A 27,403-nucleotide genomic window follows, 5' to 3' on the forward strand; every position below is an offset into this window, starting at 1 on the left:
TCTAACTCTGCAAAGGGGGCTGCTGACATCCATTTGCAATCAGAGAACTGAGGCTGGAGGTCACCAACTGTTTGTCTGGGTGGTGAGTTCATACATTATCTCATTCAAATCAACCTTTGTCTTATTTCAGGGACCACAGAACCAAGGCCCGAAAAGGCAGCCCGGCTGGCTCAAACAGTGAGTGGCACCCATCAGTTGAAACTCCAGCCTCACTTTTCCGACTTTGATGCTGTACAGCAGGGCAGAGGCGTAGCGCCAATGGGGCTGGGCGGGGCACGACGTCCCGGGCGCCTGGTGTGGCGGGGGCATTGATGGTGAAAATGAAGAAAACTTGTTCCAACAGGCTACAACGAAGACTTCAAAAAATTAGTTCTCCCACTGGAGTAGCAATTTACTTTTAAGCAACCAAAATAAAATTATAATTTTACAAACAGTAACCAAACGTGAGTGCTGTGTGGTTTCCGGGCTGCATGGCCGTGTTCTAGCAGCATTCTCTCCTGACGATGATTGGCACCCAGTTTAGAAACAGACAGACAGAAAGCCTTTATTGGCATATTAAAAAAAACACAATAGCTACTTAACAAACCAATACAGCAAAACACATCCAGTGCAAACCCGCATGACACATCGATCCATGTTCACATCTTCAACAAAAAGAAGGCCCCAGCACCCATCAGTTGAAACTGCTAGAACACGGCCATACAGCCCGGAAACCCAAGTGATTCCGGCCGTGAAAGCCTTCGACAATACATAGTAACCAAACGTTTTGGAAAAATTGTTTTCATTCTCCCATTGGAGTAATATATATATAAACATACGTTAGAACGGCACGGCAATGTAATCTCAACGTAAATATAACAGCTAGCCAGATTCTAGATAATTAACCAACTGGCCTCGTTAAACTTCACGGCTGTTAAAGGCAGGTCAGGGTTTTTCAAAATACAATAATGGTTACAATCAGGGAGGACAACGCTCTGCAACTGGTTTGTTCTTATGCCTCTCGAAATGTCCAATGGGAGAATGAAAACAATTTTTTCCAAAACATTTGGTTACTGTTTGTAAAATTATAAATTTATTTTGGTTGCTTCAAAGTAAGTTGCTACTCCAGTGGGAGAACTAATTTTTTGAAGTCTTCATTGTAGCCTGTTGGTCCAAGTTTTCTTCATTTTCACTTTTGTGTGTACCTTCCCCTCTTGCTTAGCATGGGGGCATTGATGGGGCATTCTGGGGTGTGTGGCAAGGGCGTGGTGTTCTGGGGTGGGGGCGCTGAGGCAGGGGTGCAGGACACGCATGCGCCTCAGGCGGAGTTCCCCCTCGCTCTGCTCTGCAGCACGGGGGTGGGGGGGTGTCTAGCGCTGGCCACCCAGATGTTTGTGGACTACAATTCCCATTGGTACAAAATGGAGGGTGATCAACTGTCAGCATGGAAACACCCCCCTCCCCAATATCATGGCAACAGGACCAGGAAATGCCACAGGCCTCCCCTACTGGGGGAGAGACAAACTAGCCCTGCAGGGCAAACACACCATACAACACGGGGGGGGGGGGGGGCTTTCCTCTGGGAACTGGGAAGGAACAGGGGAGCCCCGGAGGGACAGGGAACCCCGACCAAGTACCTGGAATTTCGGATCAGATCCACTTGTCTCGGTGTCAATGCAAAGACGCACGGACTTTCCTGAAGCTTCTCGTTATTCTGTGGGACTAGAAACAGGGAAGCAGAAAGAGAGAGAGGGTAAAACAGGTGGATAGCCTTGAGGAGGCAAGGAACAGCAGAGAAACCCACTCGAGCTCTATGCAAGAGAGGCGGGTTGCAACTCATGCTGCCGCAGAGCAAGAGGGCCAGCTAGCCAGTGCCTTTCCTTGAGGGCCTTTGGGTTTCCTTCCACCCTCCACGGGGCTGGTCTAAAACACAGAGTTGGATTTATACCCCCCCTTTTCTCTCCTATAAGGAGACTCAAAGGGGCTTCCAATCTCCTTTCCCTCCTCCCATGTAAGGGAGGTGGGGCTGAGAGAGCTCCGAAGAACTGTGACTAGCCCAAGGTCACCCAAATGTGGGAGCGCACAGGCTAATCTAGTTCCCCAGATAAGCCTCCACAGCTCAAGTGGCAGAGCGGAGAATCAATCCTGGTTCTCCAGATCAGAGTGCCCCTGCTCTTAACCCCTACAGCATGCTGGCTCAGAGTGGAATCCTGCTGCCGGAAGTAGACGGTGGGGTCACAAAAGGGAAATGGGAGCTGAAAGGCCCCGTGGCCTGGTCCAGCGTGGCTTACTACACATGCACTTGGTTTTGGAAACACCCGCTTGTGCCGTCTCCCACCGCTCTGGCACTGCTCCTCGTGGTGGGGGAAGTCGCTCCAGTGAGTTGGGTGGAACTGGCCCCCTCCACCCCGCTTTTCGGCCTCAACACAGCCTAAAGCAGCAGGTGTCAAAAACAAATCAGCACTGAATCATAATCAACAATCCGTCAAGAGCAGCAGTGAAGTCAGAAGACAGCAATCAGGTAAAAAAACACACACACACACACCCAAATAAAATCAACACACCGTCAGTAAAACCCAGAATTAAGGTAACAAATATAGGGGAAGTTATAAAACAATAAAAGAAGAAGAGTTTGGATTTATACCCCACCTTTCTCTCCTGTAAGGAGACTCAAAGGGGTTTACAACCTCCTTTCCCTTCTCCTCCGCCCCCCCTCAACAAACACCCTGTGAGGTGGGTGGGGCCAAGAGAGCTCCGAAGAGCTGTGACTCGCCCAGAGCTACCGGGGGCGGGGGGGGTTACGCATTGCATCGGACGGGAACCTGGAGGGGTGGAAAACGCAGAGTGCGCACCGGGCACAGCATGGCCCAGCTACGCCTCTGGACTTGCCCAAGGTCACCCAGCTGGCATGTGTTGGAGTGCACAGGCTAATCTAGTTCCCCAGATAAGCCTCCACAGCTCAAGTGGCTGAGCGGGGAATTCTCCAGATTAGAATGCACCTGCTCTTCACCACGATGGCACTGCTGCTCAAAAGTTCTGTGCGTGTGAGTGCGTGCGTGCGTGCGTGTGTAAGGGCATGAACAGCATTCTTCTCACACCCACCCGACTGTCGGAATGATCCCTTCTAAGATGCCCTTGGCTGCTGTGTCACTGTGGTTCTCTGCACTGGCAGCCAACTAGACTTTCACTTTTGCACACCCATCAGTTATAGATAGCAAAGCCACCATCAGGAGTCCCGCAGCACCTATAAGACAGACACATTTCATGAGTGGGTCCTACTTGGGGGGGAGGGTCCATTCCTACCCCAACATCAGCTAAGAACGGTTCTCCTTCAAGTCATCTGCCACTGGGGATGCTTAATGTGTCTAATGTATTGTCGAAGGCTTTCACAGCCGGAATCACTTAGGTGCTGTGTGGTTTCCGGGCTGTATGGCCGTGTTCTAGCAGCATTCTCTCCTGACGTTTCGCCTGCATCTGTGGCTGGCATCTTCAAAGGATCTGATGGTAGGAATGGAAAGCGAGTGGAGTATATATACTGTGAGGTCAAAAGGTGAGGTCATCTGAATAGAAGTAGCCTGGAGTGTGAGTAGCAATGAAGTCTGTAGCATGAGCATAGAAGTAACCTATTGACCTTGCTATCTTCATTGTGACTCACATGCTACAGACTACATTGTTACTCACACTCCAGGCTACTTCTATTCAGATGGCCTCACCTATTGACCTCACAGTATATATACTCCACTTGCTTTCCTTTCCTACATCAGATCCTCTGAAGATGCCAGCCACAGATGCAGGCGAAACGTCAGGAGAGAATGCTGCTAGAACACGGCCATACAGCCCGGAAACCACACAGCACCCAAACTTAATGTGTCTGTCTCAGTTCTCCAGCCTCAAAGGCAAACAAATTCACCTAGTCCACTGCAGGGCTCTCTCAGTGTGGCGCAGTGGTTAAGAGCAGGCGCACTCAAATCTGGAGAACCGGGTTTGATTTCCCCGCTCTGCCGCTTGAGCTGTGGAGGCTTATCTGGGGAATTCAGATTAGCCTGTGCACTCCCACACACGCCAGCTGGGTGACCTTGGGCGAGTCACAGTTCTTCTGAGCTCTCTCAGCCCTTCCCCCCTTTGTTATGAGGGGGGAAGGGAAAGGAGTTTGTAAGCCCCTTTGAGTCTCCTTGTAAGAGAGAAGGGCGGGTATAAATCCAAACTCTTTATTTTTTGCAGCCCACCTCTGGTCAGTCAATGGATTGAAGACCTCAGAGCTCTATCAATATTTGAATGCATGGCATTGCGCAGAAGAAGAAGAAGAAGAAGCAGAAGAAGCAGAAGAAGAAGCAGAAGAAGCAGAAGAAGAAGCAGAAGAAGCAGAAGAGGCAGAAGAGCAGGAGCAGTTTGGATTTATATCCCCCCTTTCTCTCCTGCAGGAGACTCAAAGGGGCTTACAATCTCCTTGCCCTTCCCCCCTCACAACAAACATCCTATGAGGTAGGTGGGGCTGAGAGAGCTCAGAAGAACTGTGACTAGTCCAAGGTCACCCAGCTGGCGTGTGTGGGAGTGCACAGGCTAACCTGAATTCCCCAGATAAGCCTCCACAACTCAAGCGGCAGAGCTGGGGATCAAACCCGGTTCCTCCAGATCAGAATGCACCTGCTCTTAGCCACTACGCCACTGCTGCTCCTTAAGAGAACTTAAGAGAACAGGAGAGCTCAGAACGGCCCAGGGAAGTGGCGGTGAAAGAGTTAATGGTACAGGGACATGAAGATTTACCGAGCCGGAGCGGCGGTGCCTCCGGTTCGGCCCCTCCACTCACCTTTCCTTCCAGCGCTGCTCTGGAGGGCTGGAGGGACACGCCCACACTACCCTCCAACCTCCAGGCTAGGCGGAGCCGCCGTATAAGGCAGAAAGAGCCGCATGCGGTTCTGGAGCCGCATGTTGCAGACCCTTTCCCTAGAGCTGTGATGGCGAACCTTTGGCACTCCAGATGTTATGGACTACAATTCCCAAAAGCCCCTGTCAGCATGGCCAATTGGCCATTCTGGCAGTGGCTGATGGAGATTGTAGTCCATAACATCTGGAGTGCCAAAGGTTCGCCACCACGGCCCTAGATCAGTGGTTCTCAGCCTCCCTAATGCCGCGGTCCTTTAATACAGCTCCTCGTGTTGTGGTGACCCCCCAACCCTAACATTTGTCCATTTTGCAGATGGAGAACACTGAGGCACAGAGTCTTGGGCGACCCCTGAGAAAGGGTCGTTCGACCCCCAAAGGGGTCCTGACCCCCAGGTTGAAAACCACTGCCCTAGAAGAAGCCGGTTCTGAACACTGGCTCTTCTGGCACCCCTTTTAATGCCTCAAAGGGCCGCCCTTCCTGTGGTCCCCGGAAACATCAGAGCAAAGCATTACAGAACGATCTGACAGGAAGGGCTAAATCTACACACTAAAGCAGTGGTGGCGAACCTTGGTCACTCCAGTTGTTACGGACTACAATTCCCATCAGCCCCTGCCAGCATGGCCAATTGGCCGTGAAAAGTTTCTTTTTTCTCCTATAATATTGGAATTCAGGAGCAACCTATGAAATTGTTCCAGTAAATATTTATTTCATTCCATTTTAAACTGCTCCTCCCTGAGGGCTCAGGAATAAGGCTTGGGAAAGAAGATATTTCTGCTCAGAGTAATTAAACTGTGTAATCTACTCACTGTGAGGAGATAGTGAGGGCCCCCAATCATAGATATCTCTAAAAGGTTAGACCAGTGGTGGATCCAAAATTTTAGTAACAGGTTCCCATGGTGGTGGATTCAAACAGTGGCGAGCTGCTGGGACTGGGAGGGGCACGACGGGGTGTGGCCGGGCATTCCGGGTGGGGAATTGCCGGGCAGGGCTGTGGCAAGGACGCAGCCACTGTGGCGTCCTTTGGCCAAAACTAATGCACGGTGCAGGCTGCCATACACCGGGTGCACCTCCTGCTAGACTGCTTCAAGTTCTGGCGTATAATGTTAAGGAGCAGAGGAGGCGCAACTAAGGCAAAAAAATCGGCAAAACCACCAATTGGTAACCCCTCGCATACACAAATAATTAGTAACCTACTCTCGAACCTGTGAGAATCTGTTGATCCCACCTCTGGGTTAGACTAATTCATGGAGGAAAGAGGAAGAAGAAGAAAGTTAGGTTTATACCTTTCTACAGCAAGGAGCGCCCCAAACAGCTTAAAAAGGATCTACAGCACTGTGTTACTGAAGTTAACCTGTTAATTCAGTAATAGACTGCGCAGTGGTAGTGCAGGAGTAAAACAGGAATGCTACCTCACACGCTGTAAGCAGGAGTTACAGTTCACCACTGAAGAAGTCTTCACAATTAAAAAAGCTATTTTCAAAACCGCTGGACTGTGTTCTCTGGTTGGACCCATGAAAACAATTTTATAGCAGGCTATTTATGACCCAAGACTTTTCTTCCTAGCGTTGTCTCACCAATGCAGGGTCTGTTGCTCAGATTTTAAACGCCACTTCTCTCGATCGAAGCGCATTGTCTGGTTGCAGGCCCGTGAACTTTCAGATCCGCGACATTGATGGTATCTTTGGCCATCATTGTTTTGGCTTTCGTCAAAGCGGGTCACTGGGCCAAAGTAACCTCGATGTGATAGGCAATGCTGGTGAGAGTGTCTGGGGCTGCTCGTCAGACATGGCCGAACCAGTGCAGGGTTCGTCATTTTGTCCTCGACGGCTGATGTCAAATTGTTATTGGACCATGAGTTGGTGATGTCATTGAGGATGGATACACCCAGTGTCCAGTGAATCATGTGCCTTTCCATGGCTGCGGAGTCGCCATCAGCTGCTTTATTACGGCCAGCACTCTGGACCCATACAGTGCTATGGGGTGGACAATTTATTTATGATTCATGACTCAAGATGCAAGCTATCTGAGTCTTACAAGCTTTGTGCAGGAGTAATAGATGATTTCCAACTCATTAATCCAGTGCTACCGTTTTCCCCAAAATAAGACAGCGCCTTATATTAATTTTGCCCCAAAGATGCTTTGCGTCTTATTTTCAGGGATGTCTTATTTTTCCGCCCACAGCTGCATGCTCTGGTGTTCTGTCTTTTGGGCATGCTTCCAAAACAAAAACTTTGCTACGCCTTACTTTTTTGGGGATGCCTTATATTTCATTAATTTCAGCAAAACCTCTCTACTACGCCTTTTATTTTCACGGGATGGCTTATATTCAAAACAGAGTATATTTTGCTATTCATTCTTTAAGGATCGGGAGACATCCCGTTTGTGCCTAAATGCAACCTTATTCCTTGTTTGTTAATTGCCACCAGTTTCTCAAGCAGCTAATAAATTCAACTTGTGTCAGTGTTGATTTTGTCGCGGTATGTCTTTAATGTTTATATGAAAGCACCAGACACTCAATTAAATTTGCACCTGCACTTTAATCCTCCATTGTACTTGTGGCCAGTGGGCATAGTGTTTTTATTCTTGTTCTCCAGGTTAATAATAATAATGCCCGCACCTGGTGTATTTGATATTTTGTTACCACATGACTATACCACATCAGAATTCCACATGTGCTCACAGGCTGAAAAAGGTTAGATGATTTCTTTAGCTGCAATAATTGGAAGGATTCCCATGCATAGAGGCAGTGACTTAAAGAAAGGAGAGAAAAACCATGGGATGGAGTTCAGTGGTGGATCCAGTACCTAGTAACAGGTTCCCATGGTGGTGGATTCAAACCGCGGTGTAGCAATCACCGGGCTGGCAGGGTACTCCATCGGGGCATGGCCAGGCATTCCGGGTGGGGCATTCCTGGGCGGCTGTGGCAAAGATGCAAGCTGCACCAGTCTTTACGGAAATCCACTGCACAAAGGCGAGGCTGCCATTACGTGCACCTCGCTAGACTGTTTGCCCTGGCGACTACTGCTGAGAGGAGGGGCATAACTAAGGCAAAAATCATGTGGCAAAATCACCAATTAGTAACCCCTCTGGCAATAATACAAATAATTAGTAACCTATTCTCGGAACCTGTGAGAACTCACTGGATCCCACCTCTGATGGAGTTGTTATTCCCGGCGTCTGGTCAAGGTCTTTCAAGAAGTACCCTGAAACTCTTGAAGAAGAGGCAGGGCTACATTCAGCAGAAATAACGAATCACCATTGTTTGAAGCCTGAAGAACAGAGTCTAGATCCTGACCTCGGTTATAGAAAAACTGGTTTCCAGGACCTTCTAAACAGATCAGACAACTTTAATCCAGTCTCGTTCTGGTTTGCTGGGTTCTGAAGGGCTGGGACATTCGTGGGGGAAAGTCCATCAGGGAAGCCTTCTGCAAATAGAAATGTCTGCTAAAAACTGCACCTTTCCGGTTAGCTCGATTGCAAAACAGCTGCGCTGTTTCCACACTGTTCTCAGCACGGTCCATTTGCATTGTGGGGCAATAAGTGGAGGGGGAAACCTTCCAGAGCATGGGCACTTCCTTTTCGATATTGCTTCTAAAGGCAGATGACAGATGAACAGACAAGGGAGAACAAAGAGGACACCAAACAGGCAGAGGTTCAGATCATGTGACTGGACTGATTGATCTCCGAGTGACAGAACAGGGTGATGAGTCATGATTTAAAAACAGGTTGTACTGGACCTATGAGAAGAGTGACTAGCGGTTTTGGGCTTTTATTCATCTAGCTTTCATCTTCGCACTGGCACTAGGGGTTACTGGCAAGTCTTGTGTAAATCTGTGCTTTGTAGATTCTGCGTTGTTTCCAGCTTCACTATTAGGACAGTGAAAGGACAATTTGTGTGAAGGAGAAGTTGCAAAATGGTGTAGGGCCAGGATAGCCCTTGACAGAGCTTGGAAACTGAGAATGGCCAGCCATGGATGGGAGACCACCAAGGAAGAACGGGGCTGCTAGCAAGAGAAAGGCAACCGCAAGCCACTACTGCTCATCTTTTGTACTGAAATCCCTTTGATAAGCACATAGCAGGTTTAAATAAACCAGTTCCATTAAGATTTCTCAGACCGTTTCCCCACTTACCATGAGCCCCCTATGCCATGCACTACTCTCAGCGCATGCCATTTGCAGCGCTACCGGCTTCCCCACGCGAGCGCGGCGGGTCATCGTGGCACCGCTTTTGAAGAGCTTGCGGAATGACGGCGGCTGAGGGGCTTAACAGTAGCAGCCGGGTTGCCGCGTTGTCGCCGTCCCTGTAGTGGGGAGTTGTGGAACCAAGGCCATTTGGCTACAGTAGCGCGCAGCAGAAGGTAAGTGGGAAAACGCCCTCAGTTTCAAAATTTTATTATTCGAGGCTGCAGCATCGGGAGATCTCCTGTGAGTTTCAGGGAGGAGTCTCAGAGCTCTATTGTTTGTAAACATGACTTATACCTTTTCCATTAGACCCTCCCAAGCAACTCTTCCAACATTATTCATTGGTTGGGCTGTGAAGACATATAGACGGCCTGTCATGCTCTTAATCTTTCCTCCCTCCCGTAGCTCACCTTTGCTTTCCTTATTTGGGCATACTCTTTATGTCATACCTCTGCCCCGTACCAGGATTTTGGTTGAAATATCAACCAAGTCTGTTTTTCTCCCCATTATCTCTTTTGGCTTTAATTTTACATTCTTGCATATCTAAGGGTATCTATGTGATTCTTGCATATCTAAGGGTATCTATGAGATTGAGATACGTTCCTAACCCAATGTAACTGCTTAAAACAACAAATCAATGTTGCTAAAGATATATATAACCAGCCTGCTACATGTAACCACTACCATCTAGAGCAGTGGTTCCTAAACTTATTTGGCCTACCGCCCCCTTTCCAGAAAAAATATTGCACCCTCTGGAAATTATTTTTTTTAAAATTTTAATAGCAATTAAACAGAAAGATATATGTATTAATGTTTCTACCTGTGGCCATCACCGCCCCCCTGGATCGCTGCAGCACCCACCAGGGGGCAGTAACGCCCACTTTGGGAATCACTGATCTAGAGCATTCTTTCCTTGATCTTTACTTTATGGCTTCACATGCTTTGTAGATTACTAGGCTTCCCCTGACACCCTGGTCCCATGAGAAAAAAGAATTACATCCGTTATTTCATGGGACAGGAAGCCATGTGGCTTTTTCCTACTATCTTCTGCCAACCTTGGGGTGCCTAGCTCCAGAGTCTGTTTTCCACAACCTCTTGGGAAAGCAGGAGGGGGGGGGGCTTGCAGTGGGGATAAAGGGGATGGCAAATGCCAGGTTTGTCAGAACTGGTTTTGCCAAGGTTCGATACTTCGATGCCTCATCAATAAACGCTACTGATCAATACCACAGAGTCTGTTTATTGGCTTAAGGCTCTGAGACCTAACATGAACCCCTAAGGGCAAATCATTTGTAGGGGTTTGGCCGTCATCATTGGGGTTTGGCCGTCATCAGTATGCTGATGACACTCACCTGTGCATATCCTTATCCTAATCTTCTGGTGATGCAGTAGAGGTCCTGAATCTCTGACTGCCTGACGGGGTTAAAAGTGGACAAACGAAACCATGAAAAGACAAAGGTAATGCTGATTGGGAAGGAGGAGGCCTTGAAGGACATTGCGGTTTCCACTTGTCAAGAGACAAGCCATCTTACAGGAAATTTCCAGCTAGTTCTAGGGGAGTTCACTGTTCTCTGTTTCCCTGCAGATGTTGGTCATCCTCCTATTCTGGCAGTTACTCTTCAAGGTTATTTATCAGCTGTGAATCTGTTATGGGAAAGGGAACTCATTCTCACTGTGGAAAGTACCATGAACTCTGCCCAGTGATTGGTTGAGGAGGTCAGAAGGTTGTGACTCTTGTTTTTCTATAAGTGGAGTTAGAGAGAAAACTCCTTATCTCTTTAGCCCATTCTTTCTTCTCCTCTTCACTGCCAAAAGACATTTGGATTATTCTCTGGAACTCTTTGCTTTTGAGAACCAACAGTGCTGTGTTACAACTCCAGTAAGTAAGACAGCTAGCCAGATCTGTTATTTTTGTGTATTTCACTGCCACTGAACTATATGACTTTTGTTGAAGGCTTTCATGGCCGGAATCACTAGGGTGTTGTGGGTTTTCTGGGTTGTACGACCATGTTCTAGTACAACAACAACAAGCCTTTATTGGCATGCAAAACAGGACATTTTCAAAGTTATACCTTAGTAGAGATTGCTTCAGATCAGGCTGGCATCTTCAGAGACTCCTCTGAAGATGCCAGCCACAGATGCAGGTGAAACATCAGGAGAAAATACCACTGGAACATGGCCTTACAACCGAAAACTCCATTAACACTCCTATATTCATAGTGGTTCTATATCTCCAGATGTTCGTTAATTCCCATCAGCCCCTGCCAGCATGGCTAATTGGCCGTGCTGGCAGGGGCTGATGGGAATTGTAGCCCATAACATCTGGAGTGCCAAAGGTTCGCCACCACTGCTATATATCTTTTTTGAATTTCTTTAATAAAGTCTTCTTTTGTTTTTTGATGTAAGTTACTTGGGGAATCACTGTGGCCAAACCCAGGTAAAACTTAGTTATGCTAATATGCCAAGGGAGGATCAACCTTGAAACCACTTTTGATGGAGTTCGACTGACCCTTGTGGACTCAGTTGCAAGTCTTGGGGATGTACTGGAACCAACTTTATTAATGGAGAAGCCAGGCCTGGCACATGGATATGGCTTACCTGGCCATCTGGATCTATGCCATGGAGACACTTAGACAAGGCTACTGAAATGCATTGTATGCTCAAGTCAGCAAGGGCTTCTGTGGATGCCAACCTGCAAATGGGCAAAATCAGTAATTGCCCATACATATGCTTTCTCCATTGCACTTCCTGCTTTGTGAAATAGTTTGCCCAAGATTGTCAGGAAAACCCCCATTCTCCTGGCCTTCGGTGTGCTATGAACTACTCAAGAGAGCTTTTCTGCACAGGTAATAGCGTTGCACTGCATAAAATGGTTTTACAAACTTGCTTGGATAAATGGTTAAAGGCTGTGGTCCAAACTGCTTTGTTTAACTTATTGTAAGTAAGATTTTGTATGTGTAATTTCTGTACTGCTTAATGTGTCCTATGAATACTGTATATACTCGTGTATAAGCCGACCCGTGTATAAGCCGAGGCACCTAATTTTACTGCCCAAACCTGGGAAAACTTATTGACTCAGGTACAAGCTGAGGGTGGGAAGCTGGAGGCAGGGAGTTTCCATTTGGGCAGTGACATCAGGGGAGCTACCGCCCAAATAAGGATCTCTCTTCTGACTGCCGGGCTAGTTGGGATTGGTCAACCAGTTAGCCAGCAGGGAGCCTTTATTTGGGCAGTGACTTCCCGATGTCACTGCCCAAATAAGGAGCTCCCTCTGCCTCCTGGGGGGTTTGAGTGAGCCCAGCCAGGGCACCCAGCCAGGGTGCCTCAGATTCCCCCCCCCCTTCACCCTGGGAGGCAGCAAACAAGCGCTTCCCGCTGAGGCAGGAGGTTGTCCCACTCCCAACCTCCTTGTGATTGATAGAATGAGGACTCACGTAATTGCCGAAGCCAGCCTTAATCAGGGCTGAAAAATTCGCTTATACGAAAGCATATACGTACTTACACTATGCTGGTGTAACCCTTTTAGTCTTAAAAGGGCCAGGCTAATGGCCACAGCAGAGCAAATTTAAAACCTGAGGATGTTTAATGTTGTTTATTGAGAGGAGAATGAACAGTAAGTTCAGACTGGGGATCTTAATGAACAATATATGAGTAGAAATTATAACGGCTGTCCCAAATTCAGGGCAAAGAGAAAAAAATCTAGTCACTCCTCTTCACAGTCACTGAGAAAGCCGCTTTTCCCCCCTCAGTCTCACATTGTTAGTGAGAAGCCATACTTCTGGAGATTTGATGGCTCACCCAGAAGACGGCCACTTTGCTAAATGCCTTTCCTCCACAGTCTGTTTTCCCTTGGAACTTTATTTAGAAACATTTCATACTATCTGGAGAAAATAAAAAACTTCAGCTTTTCTGGCTGCTTCTTTCCCTCCATAGTTCCACTCTTTCAACTGACTGTTGTCAGCAATCCTTCTCTGAAGGAAACACCGCCCTCTGGAAGGCAATGTTTCCAGGCTAAACATAACTATACTTGCTAATTGCACCCTTTACTTGTTAACAGACAATGGTTCTTTCCCCCACCCTGGACACTCCAACAGGTATATATACTCCACTTGCTTTCCCACTATCAGGTCCTCTGAAGATGCCAGCCACAGATGCAGGTGAAAGGTCAGGAGAGAATGCTGCTAGAACACAGCCATACAGCCCGGAAACAGCACCCCCTAACTATACTGTCAAGAGTCCTGATTAAGTACTTCTCACCAAAGTGCTTTTACAGCTGCTGCTATCAACCATTTTAATCCCTTTCACAGTTTCAGCTTCTGAACGCTGCATTTGGTGTCATTTAATTGTTGCTTCCTGGTGGGAGGCTGGCAACCGAAATCCCATTCACATCAGAGCTGGCATCATCTAGCTCGCAGCCGTTTGATTCCTAATTGCTAACTGGCCTCGCTTCTCAGATTCCCTCAGCTCAACTCGGCCCCTGCATTCCTGCACCCCGTAGAGCCGGGCAACCGGATAATGGCTCTCACCTCACTAGATGTAAATGTTCTAACTTCCCCGCTTTTACCACCAGCTGGCAAGGGTGGGGGCTGGGGTGCTCAAACCATATCTTCCTTTGACTTTTCCCATTTCTCAGACCTGGCTATGAAAAATACGGTGCCTTGCCTTGCATATACCTTCGATAAAGACTACCATTATCAATATCAGAGTCTGGATTTTATAACTGATTTGCCTGCCAGCAAGGGTAAACTGGTAATCTGGGTTGTGGTGGACTTGTTTTCCAAGCAGGGCTATTTCATCCCCTGCAGAGGGTTACCCGCTGCCCATAAGTTGGCTTGGATGTTTGTAGCGCACATTTATCAAGTGCATTCTGAGCCACTGAAAATCATTTCAGAGGAAGCCGATTTGTGTCACACTTCTGGAAACATTTCCTGAAACTTTGGGGGGTACAACAGGGCCTGTCCTCAGCTTAATATGCCCCCACAGACCGGCAGGCTGAGCTCTTGAGCCAGGTTCTAGAGCAGTTTTTGCATGGTTATGTGAATTACCATCAAGACGGTGAATTCCGCAGGGCCTGTAGGACAGAGCTATTCCATCGGCTTTGGAGGCTGCCACGTTCATCGCCCCCCCCCACTGAAACTGAAACTAAGCTGCCTTTTTCCATCTTGGAGGGGCCCTGATTCCATCCTGGGCCCTGCCTTCTCCTCCCTTCTCCTTTGGTCTTTTGACCGGGCGCCTACGTGTGTGTTTTGACACAACCTTTGTTGCTTAATCTGTATTTATTGTTATTAATTGCTGCTGAGTTTTAATGAGTTAGATTTTATGTTATATTGATTTACTGTTCTGGAAACAGTCATGTTGTGAGCCGCCTCGAGCCCTTCGGGGATGAGGCGGCCTATAAATTTAATGAATGAATGAATGAATGAATGAATGAATGAATGAATGAATGAATGAATGAATGAATGAATGAAAAGACACTTGGGTTGACCTATGTGTATAATAACGCTGTGCACCAATAGTCACACACTTTCTAAATAAATATTTCTTCAAGGCTAACATTTAAGTTCTTTCTAGTGGTTCCATAGTTCTAAAAAAACTAATGCATTGACTACTCAATGCCCCATTTTTGTGATTGTACTGGCTCACGATGCATAATTTGCCTTGAGTCCCTGTCAAAGAAAGGTCTCTCTCTGGTTGAAGACAGTCACATAGATTGCAGGGCCAAAAGACGACCAGTAGGTTATTCTTGGCTGAATGTAGCACTCTCCTCGAACATATTGGGAAAGGCAGTCCCATGACATACTTCCTCTCAGGAGACACTGCTGAATCATTCTTCCTCTCAGAGAGCTGACCATTTGACATGGGAATAACTCAATGCATGGTACGTGAAAAAGGCAAACTCTAGTTGGGGATAATTAGGAAAGGAGCGATAATAAAACTGCAAGGATTGTCATGCCCCTTATATAAAGCAGTGGTGCTAATTTACTTGGAGTAATTGTGTCCAGCGTTCTGGTCGCCGTGATCTCAAAAAAGGATATCAAGAGACAGTAGAAAAGCAAGAGAAGGGCAACGAGGATGATTGAAGGATTGGAGCACCTTCCTTATGAGGAGAGGCTGCAGCGTTGGGACTCTTTAGTTTGGAGAGGAGACGTCTGAGGGGGGATATGATTGAAGTCTATAAAATTATGCATGGGGTAGAAAATGTTGACAGAGAGAAATTCTCTTCTCACAATACTAGAACCAGCATTCATTGAAAATGCTGGGGAAGAATTAGGACTAATAAAAGGAAACACTTCTTCACGCGAACGGTGATTAGTGTTTGAATATGCCGCCACAGGAGGTGATGGCCACTAACCGGATAGCTTTTTAAAAGGGGCTTCTTGGACAGATTTATGGAGGAGAAGTCGCATCTACGGCTACCAATCTTGGATCCTCCTTGATCTGAGATTGCAAATTTAACAGACCAGGTGCTCAGGAGCAGCAGCAGCAGGCCATTGCTTTCACCCTCCTGCTCAGGATTCTTTAAAGGCAATCTGGTGGGCCACTGCAGCAGCAGAGTGCTGGACTAGATGGACTCTGGTCTGATCCAGGCTCTTTCTCTATGTTCTAAGGCCATTGCTTTCACCTCCTGCCTGTGAGTCTCAAAGGCACCTGGTGGGCCATCATGAAAAGTAGCAGAGTGTGGACTAGATGGACTCCGGTCTGATCCAGCTGGCTCGTTCTTATGTTCTTATGTTCTTTACTTTCATTGCCGTTTCTATCATCCAGTGTGGCCCTACTCCCATTGGTCAGGAATGGTTTTTATTGGAGTTGAATTCATGATTTGCAAATGACGAGTTTGCAAATGAAGTATGTTTCAGGTTGGATTTTTTTTCAAAAATCCCAACATTGATAACCCTGTTTGTTGACAGGATTTTCTTACCCCCCCCCCCCAAAAAAAAATTGTCTGGGAAATGTTACCCCTCGGCTGAAGAAGTTAGCCTGTGATAGTTTAAACTAAAACATCCAGTGGTGGCGAACCTATGGCACAGGTGCCAGAGGTGGCACTCCTATGGCACAGGTGGTGGCGAACCTATGGCACAGGTGCCAGAGGTGGCACTCAGAGCCCTCTCTGTGGGCACGTGTGCAGAGAGCTCATGTGATAATAGTACAATTATTTCAGGGAGATTATTAGCACTAAACCTAAGACCTCGTTTTGGGGAAGCAGTGTAGGTAACCCTGTTAAGTGCTGTTAAACCCCACTGATTTTCCTGAGAAGAACTAAAGCGTGATCCTTTACCTGGGAGTAAGCTTGGTTGCTGGCAATGGGGCTTGCTTCTGAGTAAACCCTCCTAGGGTCATGATTCACCCATTCGAAGCGTTGCACAGTTGCTTCAAAGCAGCCAGCTGACTACCAAATTTCAAGCTGACTCCTGAGTAACGCTACCGGAGCCAACCGCTTTTCATACTAAAACCTCAGTATTCAGGTTAAATTGTCGCGGTTGGCACTTTGCACAAATAAGTGGGTTTTGGGTTGCAGTTTGGGCACTCGGTTCCCTGCGCGTTCGCCATCACTGACCTAAGATCTGCTTGAATGTCTTCTTAACATGCAACCTAAGCCAAGAAGCAGTACACGAACCCTTCTGAGAAACACTTCTCCACACAAATAGGTCTGTGCAGGATAGTCAACGGTGGCTGGGTTGACGAAGTCTGTCACCCAGGGTGAGATATTCATAGCCTGCTGTGTAAATTTTTGGTCTAGTTATTGAGAAACGATCTCAGATCTGATGTGATGTGGTTGCTGCTTTTTATGCATTATTGAAGACAGGGTATGATCTGTGTATGTGGTTGGAAGCACAGGATGCATCAATTTTGCTGACTGGGCAATGCTGATAAATACTAGCAAAGGACTGCTGAGGAGGGCAGTAGAGTCAGGAAAGCTAGATTGGGCACTTCCTGTGCCTTTCCCTTTCCGTGCTTTGGGTACTCTTGTTGCCCAGAATACTGTTCTCATGACTTCATTCAAGTCCTCTCTGTAACAGCTGATCATGATCTCTGCTACCTCTCTCCATCCAAGCTTAGAAGTGATTCAAGACACGAAAGTAAAATAGGTTTGACCCAGTTCTTTATCAAGTGGGTACTAACCAAGGGATCGGGCTTTGCTATAAAATTGAAAAATAAATAAATAAAATAAACCTGTCGAAGCCATTATTGCTCCTCACTGCAACCAGCGCTTTGATCCCATCTCGAGGGCGAAATCGTCCTGTGCTTCTTCGCTCCAATTATTGCTGTTCTACAGCCATGTTCGGCCTATCCCCACACGCTTTAAAAAAAACTGCCAGCTACAGGAATGTAGGGATGAAGGTGGCGTTTTTTGATTGGCCAGCTATATGCATGCTGCCGAAAACACTCAGCTGTGATTGGCTGAATGGGGAATTCTGGCACCAGAGAGATTCCGCGACTTACTGGAATCGAGCTGAGTTCGAAGCTGGTTCCCTGAAAGTAGTAGAAGTTCCTAACTGAGTCGAAATTTGACCATTACACAGGGCTTAAGCTGGTACAAAACCACGCCAATCCCAGTGGTTAAAGTGGAGCACTTAGGTCTAACACAGTTTCTAACTTAGGGCTCTATAACGCAAGTGTGTGGAATCGACCATAGATAGCTAAAAATCTTTCTTTTCCTGTCAGGTGGTAGAGAATTCCTCTTACACGGCCAATTGGCCGTGCTGGCAGGGGCTGATGGGAATTGTAGTCCATAACATCTGGAGTGCCAAAGGTTCGCCACCACTGCCCTGCGAAGAGAGGCTTAGGGAGCCTGGGGATGTTTAGTCTGGAGAAGTGAAGGTTGAGGGGGGACATGATAGCCATGTTTAAATATTTGAAGGGATGTCATGTAGAAGAGGGAGAAAGCTTGTTTTCTGCTAGAAACTAGGACACGGAGTCATGGATTCAAGGTGCAGGAAAAGAGATTCAACCTAAACATTAGGAAGAACTTCCTGACCGTCAGGGCTGTTCGACAGTGGAATTCACTGTCTCGGAGAGTGGTGGAGTCTCCATCTTTGGAGGTTTTTAAACAAAGGCTGGATCAGCATATGTCGGGAGTGCTTGGATTGTGTGCATTGCAGGGGGTTGGACTTGATGGCCCTTGTGGGCTCTTCCAACTCTATGATTCTATGATTCTGACAACAATCAAAGCTGGCCACAGATGTTCTACCGTGGCAGCCTGCCACACTAATGTCCTTAATGCCCTAAAGGGCTTCCTAGGTGGTGGGTAATCACGACCCCCTCCCCCCCACAAACCTACAGGGAGGAAGTGATAACTTCCTTGATTCCAAAAGGTATGCATCTCAGAAAAAGCCAGATTTGAGACGAATAGCATCTTAGCGACCAACATGATTGTCAGGCTATAAGGGACCTTTGACCCGTGAAAGTTCAAACCCCCAAAATCTTGTTAGTCTCTAAGGTGGCTCTAGACTCAAACTAATCTGTTCTACTATAGACCAGGATGGTTATCCCCCCCTCCCAGTTTTCTTTGAAACCAGCTCAGAGAAAAATAGCCGAGTACTAGATAAGTCAAGGTTCAGCGTGGTGTAGTGGTTAAGGGGAGGTGGATTCTAATCTGGAGAACTGGGTTTGATTCCCACTCCTCCACCCGAGTGGCGGAGGCTTATCTGGTGAACCAGCTGCGTTTCTGCACTCCTACATTCCTGCTGGGTGACCTTGGGCTAGTCACAGTTCTTCGGAACTCTCTCAGCCGCACCCACCTCACAGGGTGCTTGTTGGGGGGGGGGGGGAAGGAAAGAAGACTGTAAACCCCTTTGAGACTCCTTACAGGAGAGAAAGGTGGGGTATAAATCCAAACTCTTCTTCCTCTTCTTTTATTGTTTCATAACTTTCCCTATATTTGTTACCTTAATTCTGGGGTTTACTGACAGTGTGTTGATTTTAATTGGGGGTGTGTGTGTGTGTGTTTTTTACCTGATTGCTGTCTTTTGACTTCACTGCTGGTCTTAGCGGATTATTGATTACAATTCAGTGCTGATTTGTTTTTGACACCTGCTGCTTTGTTGAGGCTGAAAAGCGGGGTGGAGGGGCCAGTTCCACCCAACTCACTGGAGTGACTTCCCCCACCACGAGGAGCAGTGCCAGAGAGGTGGGAGACGGCACAAGCGGGTGTGGGTGTTTCCATGCAGGAGAGAAAGGGGGGGATATAAATCCAACCTCCTCTTCTTCTCCTTCTCCAAGCCAGACCCCCACTTTGCCCGCCGGGCAGTAAGAGAGGCCCTGCTCCTTTCCCCAACACACCTGGAGGGAGCTCTGCGGAAGCTGTTCCTAACAACCAACAGCCCACTGCTAGCCTAGGACAGTGCAACACCCGGATCCGAGACCAGCAGCTGCATGCGTAAAGCACACGTGCGCGTGCGACTCACCCAGCTCCGTCGGCTTCAGAAGCTCATCCAAGACGTTGTAGAAGGGAAGCTTAACCAGCTGGACCTCGGGCTTCATGGACTTGAGAGGTAACCGTCCGAGTCCGTTTAAGTATTTCCCGTAGAGGGAAGGATAGTCAATGCTGGGGGTGGAAAGGGCAGTCCGTGGAACCGCGCTGCTGCGGTCATAGGAAGAATGCAGGGAGAGGGCTTCGGGGGGAGGTCGATGCGTCGGGGGCGGCTGCGGATGCTGTTGGGCCGGCTGGCCCGGGTCGGTGATGATAGAGTGGCGAGCCTCGTAGATCTCCTTGATCTTCTTGAACAGTTCCGGGCTACAGTCAAACTGGACCAGCTGCAAGGCCCGCGTGACCAGTTCGTGCTTGAGGCCGCTCTTACTCCGGCCCACAGATCCCAGCAACATCTGGAGGTCTGAGACTCGGAAGCTCATGACCATATTCTGGAGAAGAGAGAAATAGAGCAAAATAACCAGGAGTCAAAAAAAACAACAACACATTGTTCCGCCAGTGGATTAAAACCCAGCCATGACTTAGACTGCAAATATATTTCTAAGCAGTGTTAACAGTGGAGCAGCAGTGGCGTAGGAGGTTAAGAGCTCGTGTATCTAATCTGGAGGAACCAGGTTTGATTCCCAGCTCTGCCGCCTGAGCTGCGGAGGCTTATCTGGGGAATTCAGATTAGCCTGTACACTCCCACACACGCCAGCTGGGTGACCTTGGGCTAGTCACAGCTTCTCGGAGCTCTCTCAGCCCCACCTACCTCACAGGGTGTTTGTTGTGAGGGGGGAAGGGCAAGGAGATTGTCAGCCCCTTTGAGTCTCCTACAGGAGAGAAAGGGGGGATATAAATCCAAACTCTTCTTCTTCTTCTTCTTAAGGGTGAACTCCTGCAAGTAACTCATTGCCCAGTGACAGAACAGGGAGATTTGTGAAGCCAGGAGTCTAAATTTTCCACCTTACACACTGGATGCTCGACTGCAAATCAACGTGCTGGGGTGAAAACGTTAAAAAGCAGTGTGTTGTCGAAGGCTTTCACAGCCGGATTCAACTGGTAATTGTGGGCTTTCCGGGCTGCGTGGCCGTGGTCTGGTGGATCTTGTTCCTAACGTTTCGCCTGCATCTGTGGCTGGCATCTTCAGAGGTGTATCACCGAGAGAAGTGTGTTACACGTTAGGAACCAAATCTGCCAGACCATGGCCACACAGCCCAGAAAGCCCACAGCAACCAGTTAAAAAATGATATTTAACAGGATAAAACATCTATCTGAATAAAATGAACTCCCTCTCTCAAAACACCTGGTTCTAACTAAGTGGAAAAATTTCACACGCACCAACATTCCTGCCCCATTTCCCCTTAATGTTGAGGTCCGTATGTAAATTATAAAAATGATCCCAGCATCCCAACTAAACGTTCATTAGCAGCTCACAGGTCAGTAAATTGTAACACAGTTAAAACATTTTTTAAAAGTAGACATTGTCTTGTACGCATTATGTATGATGTTTAAAATAAGGTAGGAAAAAGTTAGCTAGATTCTTAATTTTTCAAGCACAGTGACACTCAGAGGGCAGTGTTCTTGGTTTCCCTTCCTGAAGCCAATTATGGTGCTTTCCAAAATGCTGCTGGGCAGGTGCAGGGAGAAGGGAGAATCGAACCCTCAAAAGTAAGGTGCAATATGCTCCCCTGGCCTATAGCAAGAGGAGAAAACTGACACGTCTTATGTGAACAGAGAGAGACTCCTAGAAAATGCCTAAGTAATATTATGCCTTCCAAATCAAGGTTCTACAAATCTCAGGCTGTAGGGTTCCTAGAAATTTAACGTTTTCAGCTGCTTGGTGATTCTCAGAAGCACAAAGCTTATTCCGGTGAAGGAGAGGTTATATTTTTTTGTTGAAACTGAAAAGTTATTACTCTAAAAATGAAGTCTTCATCTGGTTGTAAATTTGAAGAAGAAGAAGAAGGAGAAGGAGAAGGAGAAGGAGAAGGAGAAGGAGAAGGAGAAGGAGAAGGAGAAGGAGAAGAAGAAGAAGAAGAAGAAGAAGAAGAAGAAGAAGAAGAAGGAGAAGGAGGAGAAGGAGAAGGAGAAGGAGGAGAAGAAGAAGAGCAGGAGCAGTTTGGATTTATATCCCCCCTTTCTCTCCTGCAGGAGACTCAAAGGGGCTGACAATCTCCTTGCCCTTCCCCCCTCACAACAAACACCCTGTGAAGTAGGTGGGGCTGAGAGAGCTCCGAGAAGCTGTGACTAGCCCAAGGTCACCCAGCTGGCGTGTGTGGGAGTGTACAGGCTAATCTGAATTCCCCAGATAAGCCTCCACAGCTCAGGCGGCAGAGCTGGGAATCAAACCCGGTTCCTCCAGATTAGATACACGAGCTCTCAACCTCCTACGCCACTGCTGGTCCTATATGACTATATTCAAGCACAAACGAATCTTTACGTAGAAAACCACGATTGAAATCCAGTCTTACTGACTGGTGATTTAACTCATGATTCAAATTAGCGATTTAAATCAAATCCGCCCTGCTGGCCATCAAGTGCCGCTGGGCATGTCTGCTACTCCAGTCTGGCTCCATTTCCCACGAGTGATGCCACATCACAAGGCACAAGAGAGGCCTTTCCAGGCAGGCCAACGCGGCTTTGTTGCGGGTGAGGAATCTTCCTCCTTCCAGACAACCCTCCAGTCTAATCAGGCCACGTTTCATTTGGAATGTTTCCAGTTCTGCCTCTTCTTAACTAAATAAGTTTCTGGCCTTGGGGAACCATTCCGTGGGCGCCGGCTGGACAGCTCTGGAGAACAACAAGAGAGTCAGGCAGAGGTTCCTGCAGGTACCAAGTGAGGGTGCAGTTTGGCACCACCCACCCCTCCCCATTTTCATGCAAGAAATTGTGGATGCCACCTCCTTTTGGGAAACAGATGCTCTCTGGAGAGGGAGAGGCTCCCTTAAAACACCCCACAGTCAACAAGCTAGACCAGGGGTCTGCAACCTGTGGCTCTCCCGATGTTCGTGGACTACAATTCCCATCATCCCCTGACAGCACAGCCCATTGGCCATGCTGGCAGGGGCTGATGGGATTTGTAGTCCACGAACATCGGGAGAGCCACAGGTTGCAGAACCCCTGAGCTAGACAGATCAGTCACAATCACAGCAAAAAAAAAACCCTCCACACGATTTATTCTCCCACAGTTTCAGAGCTCGCTGTCAAAAGTCCACAGCCTTCTCCAAAGAGCTGGCGAGCTTTTCCTACTTCTCACAGCAAACTCACATTGGATTAAGAAGTTGGATGGGCAGCTCTAACAGAAGACTGCGGGAAGTCAGACTGAACTGCAATTCCCAGATTTCCCAGGACAGTCAACGGGGCCCCGCAGTGGCTCAGTGGTAGAGCACCTGCTAGGCAGGCAAAAGACTCCAAGCTCAATTCCTGGCGTCTCCAATTAGGAGTAAACCCCTTGTAGGTGACGTGGAAGACCTTGGGCCAAGAATCTGGAATGCTGCGGCCGGTCTGAGTAGATAGGACCAACTCTGATGGACCAAGAAGTATGATATGGCAGCTTCATGTGTGTCCAAATAAACTCAAAAATACACACGTTGTACGCTGGCTGTGTCTAATCTTATATATTAATCTTATATATAACTGAACAACTCAACGCTTCTGTTTGTATTTACATTTCCTTATTTCTCTGACAAGGTTCTTAAAAATACAGCATAAGTCTTCCAACTCTTATAACTAAACATAAATAATCACTTAGTCCATTCAATTCTCTATTCAGAAACAAAACTTCAGTTTCATATAGTCCATGTATCAATTCTGTAGGTTCTACATAGAAACGTCTCGCGTGTATGGAACGTTTTTCGTGCGTCTTCCTCAGTATGCCAGTATGTTCAAACAACTTCCATCAGTTCTTTGAGGCTTCTAATGGGTATATTGGCTCTCTGTTAAGAGTTGCCCGTTCCCATCTCTGCCTTCCGTTTGTCTTTCGCTGACTCATAGAAATTATATATAAGATTAATATATAAGATTAGACACAGCCAGAGTGCAACGTGTGTATTTTTGAGTTTATTTCGGCTAATGTTGACATTGCACTCTTAAAAGATAGTTGGTGATTGTTAGGATAGCTTCATGTGTGTTACACTGTAGGTGGTATTCCTAGTTGGTGTCTGGGGGTGGGTGGGAACGGGCTGCATCCTAGATGCTTGACCTGAAGACATCCCAACCAGACCAGGGCGACTACACAGGTGGCAACCCAAGAAAGGGCCTTCTCAGTCAAGGAAGCCAAACATTGGAACTTTCTCTCTGGGGAGTTTCATCTACCTCCTTCTGTCGGTGTCTTCTGCTGGTAAGGGAAGACTTCTTTTGTTTTGTTTGGCATACCCTGATAACGGTTCCTGGCCCACCTGCCTGGCTCTGGCATTGCCTGCTTATGTATTTATACTGAATCCTTTCATCATTTTAATTGTTCAGATTTCTCTGCCTTAAAATGACATTCAATGTGGCCTCCTTCTGTTACTTAGACAGAAGACAGCCCAAGTTCTGCATCACTGTTATACTCTGTTATACTCTCAGAGATTCCAACATCAATGTCACTGACTGATGGGGGGGGGGGGGGAAGGGAGTTTTAACTTTAAGTGGGGGACTGAGAAAGAGGGTGCACTGTTTTTCACTCCTACAATAAAATTCAGCTATGCCAGTGCATCCATTTCTTTGAACCCCTGATTTGACAGTGGACATAAACTTGTCCATATTTTCCTCTCCAATTATTGGGGGAAACCTCCAACCTGCACTTACAAGCCCCAAAGCCAAGAGCTGATGTGACAAAGCAGGCTAATTTCATTTGTTTAAAACAGTTTCATCCCATCTTTCCGACTGCGATAAGCCCTTTTCTCCCCTACTAAGGGGATACACACAGCCTCCTAAATTTTTGGGGATCTAGGTTCATTTTAAACTGTAAACCTCTCACTCAGTTTCCCGGAGTTCTACAAATAGTGAGTGTCTAGGTCAGTGATGGAAAACCTATGACACACACATCAAAGATGACACACCACAACTTTTTGGGAGACACACCAGAGTTCACCAGGCCCCCAACAACAACTATTCTCCCTGTTTGGGTTTGAGTCCTTTTTGTAATTATGTCACATTTTTATGGAATGCACAGCCCCACACGTAGTTGGACTGCATTGTTAAAAAATAAATAAATGTGTAAATAATTGTTTCTCTTTTGCTCTGGGGGTGTGGGAGAGAGAGAGAGAGAGAGAGAGAGAGAGACATCAGTGGAATCAAGTTAGACCAGTGGTAGCGAACCTATGGCACGGGTGCCAGAGGTGGCACTCAGAGCCCTCTCTGTGGGCACGCACAAACAGAGTTTGTCATGTGGGGGGGAAATGCCCCCCCCCCACACACATCTAGGCTGACCTGGGCCACTGAGCTAGATTATTAACATTATACCTAAGACCTAGTTTTGGGGAAGCAGTGTAGGTAACCCTGTTAAGCGCTGTTAAATCCCCGATTTTCATGTGAAGAACTAAAGCGCGATCCTTTACCTGGGAGTAAGCTTGGTTGCTGGCAATGGGGCTTGCTTCTGAGTAAACCCTTCTAGGGTCGTGATTCACCCGTTTGAAGAGTTGCACGGTTGCTTCAAAGCAAATCCACCGACTACCACCAAGCTTATTCCCGAGTAATGCATGCCTCGGAGCCAACCATTTTTTCTAAACTAAAACCTCTGTATTCAGGTTAAATTGCTGTGTTGGCACTTTGTGATAAATAAGTGGGTTTGGGGTTGCAATTTGGGCTCGAAAAGGTTCGCTATCACTGAGTTAGACATTTTTGACATGCCGAGCCTTAAAGGTTAGCCATCACCGGTCTAAGCTTTGGGCTTGTTGTTGCGAGGCAAACTTTATGATGTGACTGGAGATTTCTGAGATCACTGAGGCTGCGTTAATATATAAATGACTAAAAAAAATTTATTAACAGGTTGGTTTTAATGGAACAAACCAGCAGCCCCCATCTCCAGGTCAACAAAGTGGAAAAGTGGCACACAGGATTCCACCCACACCAGCCTGCCCTTTCGCCAGAGTCAGACGAAGTTGTCCAAGATCTGCTCAATCCGCGAGGCAGATGTAACAGTTGAGCCGTCTGCTCTCCTCTCCCAGAAGTATAGCTCAACCACTCAGCCACACAGAGTCACCCTTCATTCTGTCTGCTCTTTTTCCTGAGCCACACCCAAGCGGTCATTCTCGCTCCTTGAGGCAGTCCTCAACTCCTTCTCCTCCTGTGTTCCCTCCAGCCTCTCATCCCCTTTCTTGCAGTTGTTTAGATGCTGGAGCGGGACTCCCATGGGCTCATCTGAGCGGCTGATTTTCCTTTCGGGAGCAGGACAGCCTTCTGTCCGTCACACCAAGGTCCCCGAGGAGGCAAACATGGAAACATTAAAACATCTGAACCATTAAACGTCACAGCAGCGTTTAAAACGATAAAATGACTCAATATACACACAATACAAAACAATACAAATAACATAAACACACCAGAACCAGACAGGAGGGTCAGGAACTGTTTTCAGGGTATGCCAAACAAAACAAAAAAGGAGCAGCAGTGGCATAGGAGGTTAAGAGCTCATGTATCTAATCTGGAGGAACCGGGTTTGATTCCCAGCTCTGCCGCCTGAGCTGCGGAGGCTTATCTGGGGAATTCAGATTAGCCTGCGCACTCCCACACAAACTCCAGCTGGGTGACCTTGGGCTAGTCACAGCTTCTCGGAGCTCTCTCAGCCCCACCTACTTCACAGGGTGTTTGTTATGAGGGGGGAAGGGCAAGGAGATTGTCAGCCCCTTTGAGTCTCCTGCAGGAGAGAAAGGGGGGATATAAATCCAAACTCTTCTCTTCTTCTTCTATTCACCCACTAGCACATGGGTCTGCAACCTGCAGCTCTCCAGATGTTCATGGACTACAAATCCCATCAGCCAATTGGCCATGCTGGCAGGGGCTGATGGGAATTGTAGTCCATGAACATCTGGAGAGCCGCAGGTTGCAGACCCCTGCACTAGCAGAAGACACCAATAGAGGGAGGCAGATGGCTCTCCCCAGGGAGAGTTCTCCAATGTTTTTTGTGCTTTGGCCAAGAAAGCCCTTTCTCAGGTTGCCACCTGTGTAGCCACACTGGTCCAGTTGGGATGTCCCCAGATCAAACATGATCACTTCTCGAACTCAGTCCACCCCTAAATGCCATCTGGGGATGGATACCACCACCACACTCTGCATGGCGGGTGCAGGGGCTAAGGAGATGTAGCACAAAACCCTTTGAAAATGAATTCCCTGAACAAGTGCTAAAAACGATCAAGAGCATGGGGGGTTCTGAAGCCTCGACTGAAGGAATGTTGGGGTGGAGAATCTGCCTTTGTGCCCCCCTCCCACCCGCCCTCACCTGGGCCAAAAGGGATCATTCCAGAGAACCTAGAGAAGGCAAGTCTTGCAGAGAGGGTCACTGCACCCCACAAACATCCGCAGGCCAGGCTTGCTCACTGCTCAGCTCAGCTCAAGAGTTCGCAACTGTAATAGACAGCTGCAATCTGAGGAGTGGTTCCAGCCACAGAGCCCCTGTGTTTGACAGGGAGTTCGAACAGAATTCTGAGAGTAAGAAGAAGAGTTGGAGTTATATCCCCCCTTTCTCTCCTGTTTGGAGACTCAAAGGGCTTACAAACTCTTCCCTCCCTCACAACAAACCCTTCCCCCCTCACAACAAACACCCTGTGAAGTAGGTGGGGCTGAGAGAGCTCCATTGAGCTGTGACTAGCCCAGGGTCACCCAGCTGGCATGTGTGGGAGTGGACAGGCTAATCGGTATTCCCCAGAGAAGCCTCCACAGCTCAGGCGGCAGAGCAGGGAATCAAACCCGGTTCCTCCAGATTAGATACACGAGCTCTTAACCTCCTACGCTTAACCTGGTAGAGTAAG

At 47.6% G+C, this 27,403-nt stretch overlaps 1 protein-coding gene across 2 annotated transcripts in view; it reads right to left on the reverse strand.

Annotated features, from left to right (window-relative positions):
* PIAS4 (protein inhibitor of activated STAT 4) overlaps positions 1 to 27,403 on the reverse strand; it is a 63,395-nt gene that overhangs the window by 29,269 nt on the left and 6,723 nt on the right. For both annotated transcript variants that reach the window (XM_048497237.1, XM_048497238.1), the window contains exons 2-3: positions 19,450 to 19,903; positions 1,617 to 1,701 (exon numbers count right to left, since the gene is read on the reverse strand). In XM_048497237.1, coding sequence (XP_048353194.1) covers positions 1,617 to 1,701; positions 19,450 to 19,903 — 539 coding nt within the window. The remainder of the gene's footprint in view (positions 1 to 1,616; positions 1,702 to 19,449; positions 19,904 to 27,403) is intronic.

Source organism: Sphaerodactylus townsendi, linkage group LG05 (genome assembly GCF_021028975.2).
Source record: "Sphaerodactylus townsendi isolate TG3544 linkage group LG05, MPM_Stown_v2.3, whole genome shotgun sequence".
NCBI classification, from domain to species: Eukaryota; Metazoa; Chordata; class Lepidosauria; order Squamata; family Sphaerodactylidae; genus Sphaerodactylus; species Sphaerodactylus townsendi.